At 41.5% G+C, this 19,391-nt stretch overlaps 1 protein-coding gene across 12 annotated transcripts in view; it reads left to right on the top strand.

Moving 5' to 3' along the window:
* The window catches only part of NCKAP5 (NCK associated protein 5), a 1,127,143-nt gene that overhangs the window by 944,608 nt on the left and 163,144 nt on the right, over positions 1 to 19,391 (top strand). For 10 of the 12 annotated variants that reach the window (XM_079135590.1, XM_079135586.1, XM_079135592.1 and 7 more), the window contains 3 exons: positions 7,172 to 7,309; positions 11,313 to 11,501; positions 15,496 to 19,256. In XM_079135590.1, the coding sequence (XP_078991716.1) occupies positions 7,172 to 7,309; positions 11,313 to 11,501; positions 15,496 to 19,256 (4,088 nt within the window). The remainder of the gene's footprint in view (positions 1 to 7,171; positions 7,310 to 11,312; positions 11,502 to 15,495; positions 19,257 to 19,391) is intronic. The other 2 variants (XM_079135591.1, XM_079135589.1) reach the window with 1 other exon arrangement.

Genomic DNA, 19,391 nt, shown 5'->3' with positions numbered 1-19,391 from the left:
GGGGGGTGCTTGTCAGTAAGAACAATGCACAGAAAATTATCTTGCATGTATTTTACTGTACTGTTAGTATACCCCACCCATATCCCTATCCCTGTATCACCTTACTCTACCATGATTTCTTTTGCATGCTCTCCCTTAAAAATTTCTTGTGTCTTTTCCTTAGTTGCACATTTGGGTTCATTGATCTCATAAGCTCCACTGATGAGCATCCTCGAGTCTCTCATCATTCATAGTCAGGATCCTGTACACAGTAGATGCTTCATAAATGCTTCTGGTTGCACTGATTAGAGTGGAGGCTCCCAAGGGAAGGTCTGCTGCTTCCATCCTCATCCATCTTCCCACTGGTTCTCACCCTGCAGGTCCTCAGGGCTCTTTAGTGGAACCATGGCAAATAGAGTAGTAGGAGATACTCCAGTCATGAGCCTAAACTGCAGAGACCCCACATAAAATTCCTATTCACCAAATAAAATGCCACTCCCTTAGGCAGCCACAGCATAATCAGGTTGTCATGGTAGCAGGGACCCTTGAAGAAGGTTCTGAATACAGCTGTGGAATAATTGTTTTCAAAAGCATTTTATAACCTTGAATCCCAGAGAAGTAGAAAAGGGGGTGTAGACCCATGTCATTTGCCAAGACACCATCCAGAGTGAAATAGAATGCACTGGAGCATCTGAAGATTGACATGCAAGGCATGTTGAAAGTTTTCCAGGGAGAATAATAATTGCAGCAAGAACTATTGTGGATAGCTTTAAAAATAAGTTATAAAAATTTCAGACTCTGGAGTAAGATCAAATCATGATGCATATAGTTTTGTTGTTGTTGTTGTTGTTGTTGTTGTTGTTATTTTTGTGCTGAAGATCAAGCCCAGGCCCTTGTGCTCTCTGGAAAGCACTCTACATCTGAGTGACATCCTCAACCCTGTACCTAGTTTTTGAAGGTCTTCTAGAACATTGGAAAGGCTCACTGTTCTTGTCCTGTCAGCAGGATGGCTGGATGAGGCTATTGTGTTTTATCTTTGTATCTCAAAATGGAAATAATGGCATGATTAATTAAACATCAGCTTTTATCCAAAAAGATTTTATACTGGGCTCAAATTTTTGTGAATTTAAGAAATGACCATACAATACTTAGTTATATAACATGCAGTTATATAATATTCAATTTTATAATAAATTCTTAATGGATTAGAATGAAACCTGTGAAATGTGAACCCAGGAATCTACCACAACCTCTCTTGATGGGGTTTTGAAGGGCTGATGAAAAATCACATTTCTGAGTGTGTCAAAAATTCAAATTTAGTATGTGAGTAAGGCAAAACTTGTTTTAATATTTTTAAGATTGCTTGGTGAGTAAAGCTTCCACAGAGAAATTATATCCATCAGACTGAGCTATTTCAGGAAATTTCCTTGAACTTTTAGCAATTCTTATACATACCTATGAAAATTTCCCTATTCACCCAACAGAAGGAACAAATCTTTCTCACCTGGTTGTATCTGACTCAGAGCCATATCTAAAGCACTTCTCTTAAGATACACCAAATCTGCCACAGTTATCTTCTACCCCTGGATAGAAGATATCCAGAAAGGAAATCATAAGAAGGTAGCAATATCAAAAGATGCTGAGAGGATTTCTTAAGAACCCACTCCAGGTTTGCTTCCCTTGTGATGGGGTGAAAGGGAATGAAACAGAGGATGGAAGGCCAGTCTAAGACAGAGGTGGAGGAGCAGGAATGGTCCCTAGGAATCTTTCTGGAAGCCCTGAGGTGGGATGAACTCTCTGAATTAGAGACAGGCCAATGTAAAGTTGGTTCCTCATCCAGTAAATCAAAGCAGAATCCAGGCTACCACTTATGAAGGAGATTGATCCCTAAAGAAGACCGACTCCAAAAATGCAGGCATCCAAGATGGTGGAGAACTACAGAGCTCAGCAAGATGGTGAATGGATTATTTACCAAGATAGGGAGTGACCAGGGATGGCTGCTGGTATTCCTTCACTTGGATCAAGTGCTGAATAACAGTGAAAAGTGGCAAGATTCCAAGCAATTCCCCCACTCCTCCTGCAAGGTAAATTTTTTATCTTGAAACTTCGGAAGTAGAAAACTATCTTCCAGTGGGAGGAGCATGTTGAGATTAGAACTCAGGGAATGGTGGTAGGTAAAGAATGTTTAACACTAGGTCTTATGGCAATAAGAGACCTTCTCACCTTGGGAGTAAAGTAGAAGTTCAAGAATTTTGTGAACAGATTCCATCCACTTTAACAGTTTTTCCACAAAGAAGGAAATGCAGTTTTGATTAATTTAAGACAGGACTGGGATAGAATTTGGACTATTTATAGTATCCATCAAGGTTAAGTCAATCTAGGTGATTGAAAGAGATCAAATTAAAAACTCTCATTTCCATCCCTCCCTCTGTTGCTAAACCTAAGGTGTTCATGTTGGTGAAGTGTGCTAGTCAGAAACATGCCATATTTATTCTCACAATGTCCCTTTTGTATATATAGTTAGTTTTTAGTAGTTAGAGGGAAGAATAATTGCCTGTATGATTATGTAATTAGATTAATTCTCTCAAGAAATCTGAATGAAGGGAGCCATGGTTAAATAATCCTTTTAGTCCATTCCTCTTGACTCCTGAAGCTGAGATTAAAAAACTCAGAAATTCTGATATGGACAAATACACACCTTCCTTTCCAAACTTTAGGAAGCACATTAGCAAACACAAAAACTGCTCATTCCTCTAATTTACTTGTAATTTCTGGCATGATTTTCCATATTCTACAAAATTCTTAGATGAAGATCTGTTTTTTAACCTTGCCTTGTACCACTAAAGAAGGTCTCTGTGTCTTCTTGGCCTTAGCAATTACTATCCTAAAGTTAAGAAATCACCACAGAACGGAGTCAAAACCTAGAGGCAGAACTCTTTCAAAGGCAACCAGCCTTCACTGACCCCTGAGAAACTGCCGCATGTGAGCCAGGCAGAGAAACAATAGAAAACTCTCATCTTCTGACCAGTTCTTAAAGGCTCAAGCAAACCTCCGTCTCCAGTCTCTTCTGTCCTCATTAACTTTAGAGCCACAGAATCACTCACCACTGGGTAGGGGCCACTCCACCTCTACCCCACCTGATAAAGGACAGTCCATCTTTAGTATATTCTGCCATGGGGGACATTTATCTGCCTGTTATCATTGATATAGGACTATACAAAAGAACATAGGGCTAGCCAACTGAGGGCAAGTTAATTTCCATATATTTCTAACCCAGCCTATGATCTGGGTACCAGCTGCCCTGACATTTCTGTGTCCAAATTTGGTATTTTACCCTGGTAAGAAATGTATTTCCTCACTGTGTGTTGTGATATAGTGTGACCCTTTAAGAAAACCCCACTTTGCTTCTATATCCTATGGCAGAATGTAAGCTTTATCCCCATGAAGCTGAAATCCTCAGTGCCAGAAGTCACCTTGGTCCCCTGACAGCCGTCATATAAACATGTGTAAACAGGTGTGTGTGTGCATAAGCACTTACCACACACATATTAACACAGAGATATATGTGAGTATAAATGCAAGTACCTGCTGAGTAACTACCCTATGTGCTGCAGAGCACCTATCTCAGAGGAAGGCAACATCAGCAAGGTCAGTGTTAGTGATAACAGACAGACCCCAAATGAATCATGGCTCAAACCCAGTGTAAACTGATTTCTTCCTCATTACACTAGGATCAAAAATACCTTCCAAAATAGTTATTTCTGATCCTAGTGGAGTTGTTTTCCAGTTTGTGACTCAGGAATCCAAATTATCTTCCCCAGGTTTGCTCCCTGTTGAACATGTATCCTGTAAGGTTACTGTGCTGAGTCCACTGCATTGAGCCAATGGAAGGGAACAGATCACAGAGAAATGTATGGGGATGTTCCTGGACCAGGGAGGAAGGGCAGACATCACTTTTGCCCATGCTCCATGAGCTAGAACTAACTATGTCACATGGCCATTTTTTATTGCAAAGAAGGCTAGGAGTAAAGTCCAGCTGTGTGTCTGTCTTGGCTTCAGAGACAAAGTGAAAATATAGGATTAGCCTGTGTTCTCATAGAGCTGATGATCCATGAGAGAATAGAACCTATAATAGGAGCAGTCAAGTATTGGTACACTAGATAAAGGGTGGAGGGAGGGAGCAATGCAATCCATCATGGGAGAGAACCTACCTGCATTAGTGAGGATATGTAACCTTCCAGGTAGGGTTTTAATGTAGTTCTGAAACATGGGCAGGGCTTCGTTAGGAGGGCAGGAGCAGGGATAGCATGCCATGGAAATGTGGATGAAGGCATCACCTCAGAAAGAAGAGGGACATATTCCTAATGTGGTGGGACCAGTCTGACAGAAAGGGAGAGTGAGACAGTCACCCTTAAAGGAAGCATTTGAGGAAAGGATCTCTCACTAGTTTGGACATATGGGAGTCTCAGATTCTATTTCTGAGACCAACCTCAGTTACTAAGATCAAGTAACAGATGATTCTAGGTCAGTTTTAGAGTGATCTTGCTACCTTTCATGTCTAAAGCAAAACATACCTATATGTAGGATTCTTCTGGATTTTCAGGTTAAACATTTGAAATTTAAAGCTATTCAGGTAAGAGATTTTATCCAGATGGACTCTAACAGTGAACATGAAGTATGGCTAGGTGTGTGATGGGTAATTTGCTCTCTAAGCAGGAGAACTCCTCTGAAGAGGCCATGCTTTCTTATTTACTCTTTTTCTGACAGTGACTTGAATTGTCCACATAAACATCCTACTACTTTGTATCAAGATCAGAATTAAGCTCAAATTACATAATGGCTTCACAAAAGTAGTTTTATGCACCCACATATACATATGTTTTTCTTTGAGAATATATTTATTGTACATACATATATAGATGTGAAAATATAAGCCTTTTTAAAAAATGTCTTGTAATAAGTATAGCACCCATGGGCTTGTGAACACTCATGATTATTGAACTAAGTTGTGTGAAGGAATACATTTTTGCCTAAAACCTTAGGCCAGAAATAGATTTTATTTTCTCTGAGTCAGTTTGTGTTTACCTCACATACACAGATGCTATAACAGCAAATGATTATACTACAAAGAAACTACATACCGCTGAATCTGAATTATGAAAATAATCTGGATTAAGGTCACCTGGGTTCCTATATACCACCTCTTCTTGCTATGACCGTGTTTCCCTTCCTTTGATGGTGGATTAAGCAACCTTTTTCCATCCTTCTGTAATAGGTGAGGGATCTCACACAGAGAGGTTCAGTTACATTCCTGAAAGCCCATGAAATCACACTGCACTTTGACAGGGCTGGTACCCAGGTGCCCTGACCTCTTGCTCCAGGACCTCCTCAAAGACCTTACTGATTTCAAGGCAGGAAATGACCAGTTGGATAAAAACCAATGAAACGCAGCATCATTTAGGAAAGTAGTTTCTTATACACATATATTCATGCAGTCAGTGAAAGGATGACATCATATATCTTAGAAAAAGGAGTGAAGTACAATCATGTACTGAATAAGAAGTCAGATATCTATATAGGACTCTTCCTCCAAATCACATGATATACCACTCAAAATCATCATTTCTTTTGTTGAATGTCATTTCCCATAACTACTTCTACGGTTTGCATATTGATAAATGTATTCTTGGGTCTTAAAGCATTATAATTGTTCTGGCACTCTCTCAATGTTTAAAACCTATATACAGGTAGGGATAATCTAATGACATAGTTTTTCCTTTATAGACTGTGACGAACATTAACTGGGTACTTACTGAGTATAATACATTGTGACAGGTCCTAGAAATTAAATGGTAAAAGAAATTCTGTCTTTTCTCCCAGAAAACTCAGAATCTAGAGAGAACTTACAGATTATACAAGTTGTCCAGAAACAATATCATTCTTCTAGTTACCTACTGAGGTTTTAGTCCCATTGAAAATTTTAATTTTCAAAGCAACAGGCAATCAGATTTAGATGTATTCCCTTTATTTGTGAAAGTACCTCCACATACTCATGGACTGAGAGAACAGAGGTACAAATATGAGGCTAGTAGTGAAGCTCCACTTGTAAGAAGAACTGATCTACCAAAAATAGACTCCTGCAGAAGGATGGAGCATAGCCATACCACATCCCATCCTTCTGCTGAGACAAAATGACCTTTGAGACAGCCCCTGTTCTCTGAGATGATCTTAACATTACCTTGTGGCAGAGAATCTAAGATGATTATCAGCTTCACTCTGCAGCAGAGCCTCTCCAGGATGGAAAAAGAGTAGAGAAACTTTTCAGAAGCCAGGGGGGAATGCTTATTTACTTACTTGATTAGACATTTTTAGTGTCTGAAGTCACAAAAGTTGTAACCAAGACAAACCAGGGTACAAGTACCACTTTCAAAATGTCACCAGCCTAGCAGGCACATTAGAGATAAATCACGGGTTTTATTGTATTTGCAATTAAACTGATTAAATTTAATGTCCACAGAAAAGTCTTAGTAATTAGTATAAAGATTAATATAGTGAAATGTCCCTGTTTTAGCAGTCCTCCCAAGCAAAACTGAAATAAAGAATTCAGTATATAATCAAATAGCACGTAAATATTAATGCACAAAATCCTCTGAGTCCCCAGATCCCTGATGCAATTATTTTCTATTCACATTAATTGTTGCTAACAGATGACGCTAATGACTTTGAGTTAAAATGTGTCCAAGGGAAGATTTCACAAGATCAGTGCTGTTTAGAAATAAGGTCATTTTTGTAATTATTTGCTTGGGTTTTAACCACCATTGAACATTTTTAGGTTAACTTGATGACTAAGTTTTTTACTATGAATATCAGAAGTTAATTTTCACACTAGTTGGTAAGTGTATTGCAGATATTCACATATTTCCTACTAATCTTCCAACTACTGCTTATTTTTTGTACTGTTTCCCAAGGCAGACTGAAAGACGGTAAAGTGTATGATTATTGTTTACAAAATGCAATTTGCATACATACATAAATATTGAACACTAGTAAACTGGAATAAACTTGTTTGATTAGGGCATGTATTCTCTGATCCAGAAGTGTCGATTCTTTTGAGACTTAGCTGTTCAAGGCAGGATTTTAAAACAAACGGTTAAACGATGGCTATTCCATATTTCTGCTTGGCTCTTCCTAGAAACTTCACTCACGCATCTTAGATCTTTCATCTGGAGATTTGCTTTCAGAGGTGGGAAGGAACCGAAGTCTGACGCAGTCACGAACGGATGTCGAGCTACACGTGAGTCCCCCAGTTGCCTTCAGAGGACTTGTTCAGGTTATTTTCCTTCCATCAAATATGATGTCACAACTGAACCATAAAGTGCATCCTTGAAGCATTGTCAGGCAGATAAAAATACCTTCCTTTCTTGTGTTCTCTGAAATTCAATATCATGTCCCCCAGCTTATATAGTAAGCAGAAAGTGTCACTCTAGGCAAAAATGTCATAAATCTTGGCTTTGTCCCCAAGATACCTTCTTGGGTATTGATTACATCTCAAAGTCTCTGAGAAATGGTCAAGGAGCTTTTTATTAAAGCCCATGTCCCATATTATTCATCCTACTTTTATGATATATTATGTATGAACTTTTAAAAATTCATGGGCTATGCATTTTTTTTTCTTTAGCTAGGGTTAGCTTTGTGCTTATTTGGCAAAACTTTAACCAGTATGGCTTTTAACTCCCATTGACATAAAAAGAATAACTTGAAAAACACAAGAGCCATTTAAATACATAATGAAAACTGTTAGGCTTAAATAAATGACTTGAACATTTTGAATCACTAGAATTTTACTTTATAATTTGATTAGTTATATACAGGATATTCTATACCAAAGGTAAATATTCTCAAGTTAAATTGAAATTAAATTTCAGTGGAATGCAGTCACTTTAAACTTCCATAAAGACCTAATGGCATCCCATCTATAACATGTTCTTAAGATCAGGGAATTTTTTTTAAGTATGCAATTCTTATTCAAGAAACTCTTGGCTTCAGTCTCTCTATTTTTTAAGTAAAATTGTAGGTTTCATACTGCATTTCTCACAGCAAAGATGTTAAAATATATGAGTCATTCAAGGCAGTAATCTAAAATGCACACTGAAAAAAAATAGTTTGAATAGGGAAAACAGGATGAATTTTGCCAATGAAATAAACATAATTAAGATAATGTTGCAGAGGGAACCAATATGCATTTTCTGACAAAGAAGAATTTTAGTAATAATTATTATCTATTGACAGCTATACTCAGTGGGATTCTAGTGTTCTGCACATCCCAGAGAGTTCTGCTGTCAGGGGATTTTCTCAGCTTTACAGCAAAATGGCTGGGACTTGGGTCTAGCATCAGATGCTGTATTGGTTGAGTGACCCTAAGCAAGATACTAAAATCTGAGTATGCCAAATTTCCCATTTAGAAAATGAGGATAATGATATTTCTTTTCATTTCAAAGAATGGTGAGGATTACATGAGATAATGCATGAAATGTGTATAGCATAGTACCTGTTAATACCATTGAGACCATCAGAAGATCTCTGTTACTTTTACCCTTGTCTGCCCTCCTTAACATGTGACACCATGTCACAGCCATAGGAAAACATGGCAAAGGTGGAAACAATGAAGAAGAAAGTCATCTACTAGTACATTTTTCCAGAAAATACTGTGGGCAACCCCAGATACAAAGTGCACCCACTTTGTTTATTGCCCACTACAGTTATTTTACCACTGGCATGTCAGGCATCAGATAATGATGGGATACCAGGAAGTTTCAAACAGGGTCCTGTAGGCCAACTGTGAACTTACAGTTTAGATGAAGAGGCAAGATACACATATGTGTCTTTTTTATAAAAGCAGCACCACCTGCAAGTTCCTAAGAATTACCATATGCCAGCAGCAGTTCTGTCTTCATTGTTATCTTATGCAGTGAATGCTTTCGACACCTTTCTGCCCAGTTCCCCTCGCCCACCGGCTGCACATGACATTGACAGGCCTTCCCCACCTCCTGAATTATCCTTTATCACGTATAGACACTGAAATTCAAGGCCAAAAGAGCCCAGAATTCATTCTCACTCCAGCCCATCTTCTAAGATCTAGATTCCTGTCATATTAATCCAGCCTCTCTGCAGGAGGTGCACACATGAGTGATAACTGGGCAAAGGGGGCCTATGCATTAAGAGTCCTGAGAATTGAGTTGAGTTGTAAAAATGGGTATCATTTGATAGGTGCAGTGGGAAGGGGTAGGTAGGAAGTCACAAGCCCCAGTACCTTGGGGAAGACAGGATATAAACTGTCACCAAAAGCCAAGAAGAGTGTGAAGAGGCCATTGAGGCTTAGTTCTGGGTCACCTGGCAGGAGGCAGGCACAATCCCTCTCTGGAGAGGAGACACAGCTACCAGCAGAGACAGCCCTAGATAGCTAGCTACCACTGCCCTGATTACTCAGACAACAAAATGTAAGACAACAGGCTGGAGGAATTGGACTGCACACAAGTAGAGGTGAGGCCTGGTGTCGTCTTTCTGAAAATGTGCTCAGGGAGCATTCCAGATGTCTGTGATGGCTGAGGCTTATATGCCAGGTGCTCCAGCAAGACAGAGCCATTGACTGTAGGCAACTGAGATCTAAATATGAACTCCCCATAACCAAGTTACATCCAGCAATAAACAAGGTCATAAATCAATAGGTGTTGTTGAAATCTGGATTTTTAAGACAAATTTCTCCTTTCATTGATATTTAGAATCAAATTTCAGTGGAGGGGAATAGGATAATAAAAGTTCTTGGCATTTTTAGATCACTTAAAGAAATTGTTATGCAGCAAAAAATAAAGTACTGATAGCAAGGCAGATAAAAATCTAATATTATTAAGCATTATAGATATTGATTAGAGAGCACATTAACATGCCCTATGCACTTAAAGCAGGGGCTCAGCATTACCACAAGCACCCTCACATTCTCATTACCTTCTTCCCTGCACTGATGTTTAGTCACCGTCAGTGGGAATTGCATTTGGAAATCAGCGATAAGTACTGGGGTACCAGAGGTACCCATAAAGTGTCAACGAATCACATAAGTAAGAGGCTCCTCTACTCTGCAAGTGACACCAAGACAGATGGTGCCTCATCAAAAAGTTCCTGAAAGGAAGCTTTATATAGATAGGAGAATGGAATTAGATAGTAATAGAGAGATTTTATTCTCAATGGTCTGGGTGCTAAATTAATTTAGCCTGTCCAGTTTGTGAAACTTCATTTGTTACATAAGGGGCAGTAGTGTAGCTGTCAAGATGTGCTTGAATGTTCACAAGTTTATTTGTTACCCTTGCTTTATGCAGACCCACTAGCATTCCAACAGCCTGGGCCTTCTGCATAGGACCCAGATCTGTTTAATGTGTGCATTATTGCCATTTGGACAGTCAACTGGATATAAAAGTTCTCTCATATTTTACATTGTAGGCTCAGAATGCATACATTTGTTTGCATACATATGCATGGCTTATTAGAAGGGGGCACAGATAGGTTGGGGGCATTTGACAACTTATTTAGAATAACATTGTCAGTGGAAGAGAGCAGGGTAATAAAAGTTCCCAGACTCGGCCATTGGAGTAATCTGGGAAAATTGTTCCACTTTACAGATGAGGACATTAAGGTACATAGAAGTTAATTTTTTTATTTTTCACAAGATCACATATATTGTGGCATTTTGTAGCCTGATCCAGACACTAGATTAGCAGCCTAGTACTCAGACTCTTGAACCAAATAACCAAGGACTCTGCTCTGTCTCCTTCTATTTGTAGCATTTAGTCATGTTATCGTTGTCATTTGGGGGTTTTGTTTTGTGGTGCTGGGAACTGAACCCAGGGCCTCACACATGCTAGGCAAGCACTCTACCTCTGAGCTGTACACTCAGCCCGGAGACATGTGTTGATATTCATCTTATTTTCTCACCTATAAGGCAGTATAAAAGAAACCACCATCACGGTACCTTTGCCTAATAATGAGTTTGCAATAATTGAGCAACAATTATAAGCCAGATGCTGTGCTATGTGCTTCATATCTAGTACCTCATCTACTCCTCGCGATGATCCTTTAGGGTAGGCAGTATTGTCACTGTTCCCTTTGAAAAGGAGAATGTGGCTATAAAAGCTGATTAACTTCCCCATAGTCACACAGTAGAAACAGTGCCTGTAGTCTGCTTGGCTCCTAAGTCTTTACTTCTGACCACTCACTGGGAGGTTTAGTTGGTACTTACTCTTCCCTAAGCCAGGCACTTGCTCAGAAATGTTCTGCTTTTTCAGGAATACCAACTGAATGCAAAATCAGGAATCCCTGCCCTGAAGTGCCCTGGCTTGGGGGCTGTCATCCCTGGTCATCTCTGTCCTCGAAACAGCTGCAGCAGCAGCGAACTGTCCCTTTCTAGCACCTGCAGCGAGTATTCCAGTGGCTCTTCCTATACGTGGCATGATGGCAAAAACCTCAGGAAAAGGGTAAGGCTCCTTTCAAGGCATTTTTAACATATGAGTGAACCAGATCCTCTGCTGGTAGGATATTGTCACAGAGGCAGAGGGTGGAAGGGGAGGGGTATGAGGGAAATGATCATTTGCTGAGTACCTGCTCATGGTTTATGCTGACCTCCACTAATCAGTGCTATGGCTCATCAAACACAATTTGACTATCAACTGGAAGGCAGCATAGTAGCAAATGTCCGGCAGTAGACCACAAGGACCCAGGCTTCAGTGAAAGTAGGTCCATTCTTACTTATGTGCCAGGTGCTTAGACAATGTTTCTCATTAGAATGTCAGCCACCCACCTGCACAGTGGGCTCACACATCTAAGGATTCCTTCATGCTTTGACCAAACTTCTTTGCACACTGGTGCAAGCCAAGAATTTTGAAATAACTGTTTTAGCAGTTCCCTAAGGTGGAAGGAAAGCAGAATACACAAGAATGGGAACCCTGAATCAGAATACTTGAAAGTCTTTTCTCTACCATTTGGGTAAATTTAGGTTATGCTTTCAGCAGTATAGAAACCAGGAAATTCTGTAACTCCCAGAAAATATTAGTGAGGGAGCAGCTTTGTCATCCTCTGAACAAGAACTCCAAAAAAAGATTTCAAGCTTGCATTTAGAGCCTATTCCCTTGGACTCAGACATCTAATGCAAAGCGGAGAGCCTGCTGCATTATCAAAATCGCTCCCTCTGAGGAGTAGTTCTGAGCTCTGAATACTGTCTGCCAGGGGCCTGGATCCTCACAGAATGGGAAGATGGCTGGAGAGGTTTCCTCGCTTTGTCTGAGTGTTGCTGACTCCTGTGGCCCCATAGTCTGCTCATTTCATTCTGGGACCTCTTTGCTCTCCTTCCCAGAGCATTTTAACTTTCTTTTTAAAAAATTTTGACTGAATTCTTCCAATTAGAGCAGCCCTTGATGTTCTAAGGCAATCTCTCCCCTGGAAGAAGGGAAGGAAAGTTCTGAAGACACTGCACAGATGCTGGGTGGCATGCTCTCCTGGTCACGGAATCTCAGTGCATCTGTCACATGTCACAGTGCACCATCCTGGTTCCCAGGGATGCATCAAGCTGGATCCAGGCCTGTCCAGACATTTTAAACTTACTCTGTTTGAAGAACTTTTGGGATTTTTACCTGGTGCCAGGTGCTCATTTCTATCAACTTGCATAATAAAGTTAAAAACTATGAATTTGAATGCATAATATTAACTTATATAAAATATATGACTAATAACTCTTTTTGAACTCACAAGTGTTTCCTTAAATACTGTTTTGTGTAGAAACAGAAAGGAAGCTTGAATGAAATGGGCAAGAATTTGGCTCTGATTAATGAATCATTATCATTTGTGACTCACTTTTTTATGCACTTCCCTGTTAGCTCCTTTAATGCTTGTAAGAGTCTATTAAGTACATTCTCCTATTCTCCCCATTTTACAGATGAGGAAACTTGAGTAACAGATAAGAAGTTAAGTGACCATGACCAGTACATGGCAAAACTGGGCAATTGGATCCAGAACCTTCACTCTTAATGGTTCTTAATGGTTCTGCTCTCTTGGCCTTGTTGAGTCAGCCTGATACATGGAGGTGCTAGCCAAGTGTTGGGGTGGGTTTGTTCCTAGTATGACCAACAATGCCCTTTATAAGATAATAAATGAAATTATAACCCTGATGTCCAGTTAAGCAATGGAAAAGGAGTAGACATTATGACCCCTACCTTATCAGCAGCATCCTGCAACTATCCATACTGCTCCAGAGTGCAGCTCTCTTCCAGCTTTGCCCAGCAAAGAAGGCAGCTGTGGGAAATGCCAGCTCCTCCCTACCTCCTCAGCCACAGGGAACTCATGCTTTTCTTTTTGCTCCTAAGTTTTAAGATTGGGTCAAACTTTTTTCAAGTTGTTAAATGTCAAGACCTCCTGTGGAAAATGGTGGAGGAATGTGACCAATCTCACTGGAGGTTTATAGCTGCCGACCTTGGGATGAGGTGAAGCTGCCATGGACAGACTCTGCAGGGGCAGAGAGGAGGTGGGTCAGCAGAGGCCAAGCATATTTTCCATGTGTTACACACATCTGCTTCTTCCAAGCTCTCGCAGGGCACTTTTGACTGGCTTCTCTGCTTTATTGTCAATGTGACTATTAGGATCATGGAAATTCTTAGAAATCTAAGATATGGCAGTCTGCACTCTGGTTGGTCTATAATACCCAGACTCACTAAGGGGATTGCTTCTGTTTTCCAAAGGAGCTTTAAATGGCAAAGAGGAAGAGCAGGAAGAAGGGACAGCATCACCAAACAGCATCTATCCCCAGCAACTTCTGACACCAAAGAATTTTCAAAAGAAAATGTATAATTTGACTTAAAAAAAAATAAACATATGTGTTATGGATAGCAAGAGTAATTTTCATGAAAATGCCTTAGATAAAAGCAAATGTTCACAGCTTACTTAAAAGCCCAGATCCCAGTGTAAGTTTCTGAAATATTTTCAATCTCAGCACATGAGCGTATACTTAACACTCAGAGTTGCATGGCAGAGAACAGCTGGTGTATCCAAGACTAATATGGAGTGCTCTTCTGAAAATATCACATTTGGCCATTGAAGTTACTCACCATTAATTATGTAACCTTTTTAAAAAGTCACCAAATCAACCTTCACATTCTATCCATTTCCCTGGGTGCTAGTTTGTGATTTAAACTCTGAGTTCAAGAAGGTGGTGACATGTAACCTGTGATCTCTGTTAGGACACTGACTAATGCAGAAGGGAGACTAGAAGCTAAACTTGACTTTGTAGCAAAATATCAAGTTTAGGAGTGCAGGCTCCAGATATGGACACATCCCCTCTGGCCACTTTTGAACTGAGGCAAAATGGACAGTGCTGTAGAAAGTACCAGAGAAACCAGAATCCATACCCTTGCTCCAGTTCTTTGTATCTGTGAGTTGCAACAGACCAGTTTTGAATCTGTTTTCTCTATAGTAAAATAGGGAAGGATAATACCTCACTATGGTAGTGTTCTGATGATGCAAAGTACTGTGGAAGTGGTCAGTATACAGCAGGTGCTCAGTAAATGTTAGTTTCTTTTGCCCTTCCATTTTTTATTGACAATGGTATGAAAAATATGAATGTGCGGAATGCAGTCTTTTTCCTGTGACATTTCCAAAACAGGTTCCCAAAACTAAGGCTGACATTTGAGGAAGTATGAAGGGCAAGAAATTGACATTTTTAAGTTAGTAGAAGAAAAATTACTATAGGGTTCTAATAGCAAATGCCCAGGTCGTATAAGTAAGCATGTATGTATGTGCATGCATGTATGCTTCAGAAACATTTTATTGATGTTCATGAAGTCACAGAACTATCAAATGTTAGAATGGAGAGGACATTTAGATAGGGAACTGCTTACTTTTCTAGTTTACCCTTTCCATAACTCATCCACACTCTGCAGGGAAGCTATATTTTCTGGATTTTCCCTAAGTGCTCCTTGAACATACCTCCCTAACTTAGGTCTTTCCCATTCCATTTCTTCAACCTGGAAAGCATTTTCCCTACTTGTAACCTGAGGCAAACCTATTTGTCTTTCAAGGGCTAGGTAAGTTTAAAAAAAAATACCTTTCCTATATGCCTTTCAAGATTTTTTCCAATCAAACCTTTGGGCTCCCTCTTCTGAATCTGTAATACCCACTCCATTTGCACCTCTCATTTACTCCCATGACATACACTTAATTGTAGCTAACTCCCCTCTCCTCTGCTGAGTTTCTGCTCCTCCACCGTAGAGCTCTTACCTTCTATTTCTTTATTTCAGTGTGGTACTTAGCACAGGACCTGGCAAAATCGATGTTTACTACATAGTTAACATTGCATAAACTGCATTTATATATGAATACTTATCAACCAATAGCACAAATTAAGCCTAACAATGGGTTTTTCCTTTTCTATATTTGTGATCTACATGGTTCAATCGTTTCTGATATCTGCTTTTCTTTTCCTAGCAATCAACACAACACTGGGATAAAAGGCTAAGTATTGATTCTTCACTCCCAAGTGGCTTTGCTAGTTCTGCAGATGAACTACCTCCCACTCGGATCAAGGAAAGTCATATTTTGGAAGGGCTAAGGAAGCTACAGAAACGCAAAGTGTTACTTGAACCCCCGTCAGTGATAACCAAATGGGGTTATAAAGATTGCATGAACTCAAATGAAGGAATATATTCTCCAGGAATTAAAAGTAGCAGCCTTAAGGAATATCCTCCCAGCAAACCACCTGGCATGGGGAGCCCCGGCAAGGAGCTCCACAAGACATTTGTTTATGACACAGACCCTCATGAGGATGTGGATGAAGACTCCCCCTCCTTAGCATTGCTGCAAACAGTTCCAAATGAAGGCTGCCGGCTGCACAACAGTAAGTTAACCCACAGTGTTTCTGATAGTCTATTTGGCTGGGAGCCCGATGGAAAACACTTTTCAGAAGACATGTCCTCAGTTTACCCCAGAGAAAAGCCTGAAAAGCTGTCTCCTTGTGCCAGCAACTGCCCGTTGGAGAGGAGGCTATGCCCAAGTGCACAGGCACCTCAGGTACAGAGGGGGAGGGATCCACACAGCCAAGGCCATGGCCACATGGCTCTCAATCTCCAGCTCTCAGACACTGATGACAATGAAACGCTAGATGAGTTACACATAGACAGCAGTGATGAGAAAAGCCCTTCAGACTTGTCATTGACTGCTGACACTGACAAGTCCACCGAGAACCTGGACATCCTCATGGGATTCAGAAAATCTGAACTTGACTCCCCTGATGAGGAAAAACCAGTGCCTACCTACCTAGAGACAAAGCCGAAAACATTTGGCTTTATTAAGCAGCAAAGGGTTGTAAAAAGGACTTCTTCAGAAGAATGTGTCACTGTAATATTTGATGCGGAAGATGGTGAACCCGTTGAATTCAGCTCTCACCAGACTGGAGTTGTCACTGTTACCAGAAACGAAATTTCTATCAACACGGACCCTGCTGGGCCCAAGGCTGAGCACACTGAACTTTCACCTCAGGGAATTGCTCATTTACAGCCAGGAGCTGCTGCTACAAGAGACTCTGCCTTCTTAAAGAGATCTGAAGAGGGAACTGAGAAAAACATTCCAACAGATGACATGGATAATGTTCCTGTGGTGCCCACAGACTCCTTCAGCCCCCAGACAGTAATGCAAAATGCCCTGCGACAAAAACTGACCAAGCCAACACATAATATGTCATGTCAGAGTAATTCTAGGTCTGGGGCATCTGTGAGTATCTATCAAAAGCAAAGTCTGACAAAAATACCTGCCAGAGGCAAGTGTTCACCTCAGAAATCAAAAATAATAGAACCTGAAGCCTCCACACTAGGTCCCCCCTCTGGCCCAGTGACTCTTGAAAAATCATCAGCCATACCTCCTGGGAAACTCTCACGATTCATGAAGACTGAGAGCCCAGGGCCCTTCTGTGATGTACGATCAGAATCACACATTCCAAAACATCCTGTCCAACTTCCCCATGGCCCCAAAATGTCCAGCAGAAAGGACTGGATCCAGTGCTCTAAGACACAGACTCCAGGGTCACGGTCAAGGCCCCTCATCGAGACTCATGAGAATGGAGACCCTCCCACAAGGGATCAACACTGTGATTCTGGACCAGATGTGGGAATGAAATCTCCTTCCCCGCCACCCACTCCAGGCAGGTCAGTCTCCCTATTGGTCAGGCCCAGTTATGACTATCTGCCACCGCCTTCATCTGCCAAATCTGAAATCAGGATTCCCAATGACACAACAAGGACACTATTCAAGACCCCACTGCTGAAAGGAACATCTGCTCCTGTCATTTCTTCTCATCATGCCACAACAGAAGTGCAGAGAAAGAAACCTTCCATGGCTTTTAAAAAGCCTGTCTTCACCCATGCTCCACCCTCCACAGAAACCCCGATTCACACCAGATGCCCTGCTCACATCCCCCCTAGTTCATTTGCCATGATGTCTTCAGCACCTCCAAAGGTCTCTCCAAAGAGAGGTGTCCCCAAAACCTCTCCTCACCAAACACTTGGGACCATACACACAGACACAGGGTTAAGGACACCCAGGAATTGTCCTTCCGTCCATGAGCCCCTGGAGATATCCTCCAAAAGTGTATCTCCAGGAAGAAAAGGACAAGTGAATGATGGTGTCCTTGCATCTCCCAAGACTTCCTTCTTAGAGGCCAGTGAGTCATCATCATCTCAGGTTAACAGTCCCTCTTCCTCATTCAAAAGCCATAGTGCCCCATATGGTTGTCATAATGCTCATGAGAAAGGACTGAAAACTCGTCTCCCAGTGGGACTCAAAGTTCTCATGAAGTCTCCCCAGTTGCTCAGGAAAAGTTCCACGGTGCCAGGGAAACATGAAAAAGACAGTTTAAATGAAGCCTCTAAAAGTTCTGTGACTGTGGGTGAGTCTAAACCCAAGGACTCCAGGAATCCAGCAAGGCTTGAGACTGCAGGGAGTAAAGGAAACACCTCTACACTGGGTTTACAAGGGTCAGACAGTGTAGTAGAAGGACTTTCCCTGGAAACAGCACTGCCAGAATCATTGGAAAATAGCATTCCTGGGGCTGATGGGAGAGATGGAGAAGAAAGCAGATCAGTGAAAAGATCTCTCTCCTCCAGCAAACCACACCTAAAACCAGCTCTAGGCATGAATGGTGCCAAAGCCCGAAGCCAGAGCTTCAGCGCCCACTCAGGAGACAAGCCCTCTACTCCCCCCATGGAAGGTTCAGGCAAAATCCGAACTCAGATTATTACCAACACTGCTGAGAGAGGCAATTCTCTTACCCGGCAGAATGCCGCTACCGAAGGCTCTCCACACAAGACCTCTTCTGCTCCCACATCTGAGAGTCTCCTCAGTGCTGGGAAGCCCCTGGGGCACACCTTCTCCAGGCAATGCTCCCAAGGGAGCACAAGCAGCTCCAGCAGCCAGCATGGGAGCCCCAGCAAGTTGCCCCTGAGGATTCCCCCAAAGCCTGAAGGGATTCTCACCCCATCTGGAATGCAACACCAGCAGGCCTTTGCCCAGGGAGAGTACCCCAACCTGACTGCATCTAGGGAACCAGGCAGTGACCACTGCAGGTGCCCACCCACCCCAGCAGACTGCCCTCAAGCCCTAAAGACCCCAGGGAGGACACAGCATCCAAACAATTTGGAAATAAGCAAGACATCCAAGCTAGAAACTTCTGGAAGGCATCCAGATGCCTCTAAAACTGAGACTGGTGCTGTGAGCCCAGAAGCCCCCCTCTCACCCACAATCGAAGAAAAGGTCATGTTGTGCATTCAGGAAAATGTGGAAAAGGGCCAAGTGCAGACAAAGTCCACCTCTGTGGAAGCAAAGCCGAAACCAGGGCCTTCTTTTGCCAGCTGGTTTGGTTTTCGGAAGAGCAGACTTCCAGCTCTCAGTAGCAGGAAAATGGATGTGTCCAAAACCAAAGTGGAAAAGAAAGATGCAAAAGTCTTGGGGTTTGGAAACAAACAACTAAAATCAGAAAGAAAAAAAGAAAAGAAGAAGTCTGAACTACAGTGTGAAATCGAAAATGAGCTCAACAGGGCCACCACATCAGAAGACAGTCCTGAGGGTGGTTCACAAAGCAAAAATAACCTGACAACATCACCAGACATTTACAACCAAATGAAGTTGGAACCCAGAAACAGACCCAGCCCTGTTACACGTTCAGCAAAAGATAACTTTATGACGGAACTCCTAAACAGGTAACTCACTGGGAAAGTGGGCAGCAATGTAGAAGGAGGGCTCTTCCTCTTCAGGAGAGCTCTTTGCTTCCCACACATTAAATGCTAGTCAAACACGGTTTTCACAAAAGCAGAAATGCATAGTAGCGGTCTTCT

This window comes from Sciurus vulgaris (assembly GCF_902686455.1).
Source record: "Sciurus vulgaris genome assembly, chromosome: 3".
NCBI classification, from domain to species: domain Eukaryota; kingdom Metazoa; phylum Chordata; class Mammalia; order Rodentia; family Sciuridae; genus Sciurus; species Sciurus vulgaris.
The sequence above is the reverse complement of the archived record's forward strand: the minus strand, read 5'-3'. Positions and strand labels throughout refer to the sequence as shown.